The 4,115-nt window shown below is 35.7% G+C and overlaps 1 protein-coding gene across 2 annotated transcripts; it reads left to right on the top strand.

Annotated features, from left to right (window-relative positions):
* The first annotated feature begins 559 nt into the window (after positions 1–559).
* Positions 560–3,881, top strand: LOC143740749 (glutamine synthetase-like). 2 transcript variants are annotated; one of them, XM_077232769.1, is made up of 7 exons: positions 560–624; positions 1,029–1,227; positions 1,302–1,463; positions 2,336–2,482; positions 2,870–2,997; positions 3,133–3,332; positions 3,460–3,881. In XM_077232769.1, exons 2-7 carry the CDS (start codon positions 1,059–1,061, stop codon positions 3,770–3,772), a joined length of 1,119 nt encoding a protein of 372 aa, XP_077088884.1. In that variant the 5' UTR covers positions 560–624; positions 1,029–1,058; the 3' UTR covers positions 3,773–3,881. The 2 variants fall into 2 exon arrangements, with proteins under 2 accessions (XP_077088884.1, XP_077088885.1); XM_077232770.1 differs by having other exon boundaries at positions 577–624; positions 1,058–1,227.
* The last annotated feature ends 234 nt before the right edge of the window (positions 3,882–4,115 follow it).

The raw sequence follows: 4,115 nt of genomic DNA, 5'->3' as shown, positions 1-4,115 counted from the left end.
AAAACCATTAGAAGAGGTTGTGTACTACATAAGTGTATTTAGATATTAAATCAGCTTTAGTAATCATGTTTTTTACAGCAAGTGTCTGTTCATATCAAAGTAAAAAGCTTGGTTCCTCTGTGCCTTGATTGTGCTGATGTCTCTTTGCAGTGGAAAAAGGCCTCTCATTAAGGGTAGTGTGTAATTGTGTGTGCAGGAGAGCTGAGGTGAGAAAACGGTTGAGTAGATTGTATTTGTCACTGAAAATACTGGTCATGCAGACATGCACAAGTCTTCATTGCCTCAAGAGAAATCTACTATTGTATATTCAGCTTAACTATACTTATAAAATATCTTGTAATGCATCCCAGAAAAAAATAATAATTAATGAATGAAAAAAAAAAACAAGCAGCAGTATCGTAGCAATTACAGGTAAACAGGTTTAAATGCATTGGTGTGTAATGACTCGTTTTGTTTTGTCATCACAGAATCAAATCTAAGAATGGAAATCACGCCCATCTTATGATTCATCTCTAACACTACATAATATATTAATGAAGGGCTTCTTAAACTCAATGTTTCAGCACACAGGTCATCAGTCTTCATGTGAGGAGTGGAACGATAACATCATATACACTTGTCTGAGTAAGTTATGGTACTTTAATGAGCAGTACAATTTATCTTGGCTTTTATTATTCACTGTGTAATCAAAGAAAATATAATATTTTGATAATATATATATTTATATATATATATATATATATATATATTTGTAAATAAAAGATGATTAACAGTCTAAATGCTATCATTATATTAAATTGCATTGTAAAGAAAATAGTTAACTATTTCAGAGTATTTATTTATTTTTATCCATCTAAATCTACACAAATTTGTGGAATGAGTATTGACAAACAGTAGAATTGAAAGGTTTTTAGATTGAAATTTGTCCGAATTTATCATTAATTATAATTATAATTAATATTTATGATATTTTAATAAACATCTACATTGACAGCATAGTCGATGTTCTACTTGTTTTGCTTCTCCAGATACATTATTTACTATAAATCTGGTCCAGTATGTCTTGCGTATCTGACAGCTCTAGCCTCAACAAGGCTCTGCGGCAGCAGTATCTCAGTCTGCCTCAGGGACACTTCTGTCAGGTCACTTATGTCTGGATTGATGGCTCTGGGGAGGGTCTGCGCAGCAAGACTCGATCCATGAATTCGGAGCCACAGAGCATAGCTGGTAACAAAGTTTCACTTTCTTTGTTTTTATCCTCAACATCTTGTTAAATGCTGGTTTTTCTTGTCCTTTGGCAGATCTGCCCGAATGGAACTTTGATGGTTCCAGCACAGGTCAGTCTAAAGGAAGCAACAGCGACATGCTACTGATTCCCGTCTGCATGTTCAGGGACCCCTTCATTTTGGACCCAAACAAACTGGTCCTGTGTGAAGTGCTCAAGCACACCAGGGAACCTGCAGGTATGATTGGGAAACTGTACAAAAAAAATGTCAGTAAATAATGCTAGAAATAATGCTAAAGATTTACATATTGTAGTTTTTGATTAACTTACTGTTTTGAGCCACATTCAAAAGAAGCACAAGCAATACATCTAAGTGCAGCTTTTTTTTTATTAATTAATTTTTAAAGTATAGCAGGTTAACAAAATGCATTTTACACATTATATACATATATATACATATATATATATATATATATATATATATATATATATATATATATATATATATATATATATATATATATATATATATATATATATATATATATTCAGTCTCATTCACCGGCCTCACAGCATGCACTGGTGCATTAATAATGAATAATAATGAATATGACATAATGTGTCATTTCTTATTAAAAAAATGACACATTATTAAACCACAAAGTTTTTTCAAGTTTTATTACTTCTTGTTGATAAAAGGAATATATTTGGTTAATCGAAGTTTTTAGTTGTTAAAATTAGGGCAGATTTAAGTCATGGCAACTTAACATTTTAAGTTCATTTAAGTCATGTTCATGTTAAGTCAAGTTTAAGTCATGCAAACTGTTGCCTTGTTTGTAATTTAAGTTCTACAAGCACCATATTTTTAAAACGGATTTTAAAATTCGCTGAAAAATATTTTAAGATGTTAATGGGTTAGTTGCACACATCAGGATATATATGTAATGTTTCTTGTATATAATGTTTTATGTATAACATATATAAGAAACATTTCATGTATGTGTCACACCATAAAACTAAATAGTGAAAGAGTGAAAGATGATGCTATCTTCTGAAGTTGTTTAGAACTATAGATGATTTAAACCCTGGTACCTTCATGTGTTCTCTTAGAATCGAATCATCGTAACAGCTGTAACAAGGTCATGGAGAAGGTCAAAGATCTCCACCCTTGGTTTGGTATGGAGCAGGAATATACTCTACTAGGAGTGGATGGACACCCTTATGGCTGGCCCAGACTAGGCTACCCCAAACCACAAGGTGATTTGAATGTTATCATGAGTTGTTACATCCACAGTCTAGGTTAAGGGCGCAACATAAAACGTAATGATCATTTGTAACACCTTATAATGGTATTTGGTTTTAAAAGTGCTTTGGGGGATATTTTGAATACCACACTTACAACGTCCCTATAGCAGTGCAATTTTATTATCATTGAGATCATATTATATTTAATACGATTTTAATAAGATTTTATTTTTATATTCAATCAGAAAACACACTCTGCCTGTGACTCATTTTACTGTTCATGTTCAGGTTTGCTGACATTTCTTTAGAGAGTTTTTATGTGACTGATTTTGCAATAAAATGGCATCTGTGACAATCCTATATTTTTAAGAGGACCATTTTGTGTCTCTCTTCTGTCAGGTCCGTATTACTGCAGTGTTGGTGCTGACAGAGCCTTTGGCAGAGACATTGTGGATTGTCATTATAAAGCCTGTCTTTATGCTGGCATCAAAATCTGTGGCACTAACGCAGAGGTCATGCCCTCTCAGGTAACTACCATGAAGTTATTAGGTATTAGAGATACAGTAGACACTATTTATTTACAAAAACAAAACATCTATAGATCTCTATTATGTATATCTATGTACTGGATGGCCAGTGAGGATAGTTTACTCTCTCCGCAGTGGGAGTTCCAGGTGGGTCCATGTGAAGGAATTGAGATGGGAGATCATCTGTGGATGGCACGTTTCCTGCTACACAGGGTGTGTGAAGATTTCGGAGTGGTGGCCACCCTGGATCCAAAACCCATGACAGGAGACTGGAACGGAGCCGGTTGCCACATCAATGTGAGCACAATGCAAATGAGAGAAGAAGGAGGAATTGAGTATGTACTCACTTATGCATACACACATACACAATCATAAAAGTCAGAGAGACTAAAACAGAGAGTGTGAGTTGTGTTTCAGTGTTATTGCCATGTCATCTAACTTCCATCGTCCTCCTCTCATCAGGCACATTGAGAAAGCCATCGAGAAACTCAGTAAGCGACATGCAGAGCATATTCGAGTCTACGACCCACACGGTGGAGAAGATAACAAGCGTCGCCTCACAGGTCATCACGAGACCGCCAGCATCACTGATTTCTCAGCAGGTGTTGCTAACCGCGGGGCGAGTGTCCGTATCCCTCGTCAGGTGGGTCAGGATAAATGCGGTTACTTTGAGGACCGCCGTCCTGCCGCCAACTGTGACCCATATGCCGTGACCTGCGCAATGGCCAGCACATGCATGCTGGAAGAGGGCAAAGATGTTCAAGAACTGGAATAACACACCTTTGGAAACAAATAAGTTATTGTGAATGTTTAGGCAGAGGGAACGTTATATTTGTCTGTAAATCATTGTTATTTAAATTAAATTAAAAATTTTATCTGAAAAATGTTTTTTGACACATGACTTGCAGGCAGGCTTGATATGCTGTATCAAATGATCATACACCTTAGTTTGCCTGATTCTCTGTACAACACAATCTCTTTAAAACCTGTCCAGGGTTAACAGTCATTCCATCCGGCACACAAAGAGAAGTCAAAATACTACATTCCAAGTTAACTGCCACAGCAATGCAGAGGATTTAGGTGAACAGGTTTTTATAATAGCCAAATTAACAAGGGTG

Source organism: Siphateles boraxobius, unplaced genomic scaffold, assembly GCF_051911475.1.
Source record: "Siphateles boraxobius isolate OS27281-9 unplaced genomic scaffold, OSU_SipBor_1 18, whole genome shotgun sequence".
NCBI classification, from domain to species: Eukaryota; Metazoa; Chordata; class Actinopteri; order Cypriniformes; family Leuciscidae; genus Siphateles; species Siphateles boraxobius.
This window is presented reverse-complemented; position numbering and strand designations above follow the sequence as displayed.

Excerpts from the sequence above, each read along its gene's own strand:
- LOC143740749 (XM_077232769.1), top strand. The coding sequence starts at position 1,059 with ATGTCTTGCGTATCTGACAGCTCTAGCCTCAACAAGGCTCTGCGGCAG. Across the intron at positions 1,464-2,335 it reads GCACACCAGGGAACCTGCAG|AATCGAATCATCGTAACAGC; the intron begins GTATGATTGGGA and ends GTGTTCTCTTAG. Across the intron at positions 2,483-2,869 it reads AGGCTACCCCAAACCACAAG|GTCCGTATTACTGCAGTGTT; the intron begins GTGATTTGAATG and ends CTCTTCTGTCAG.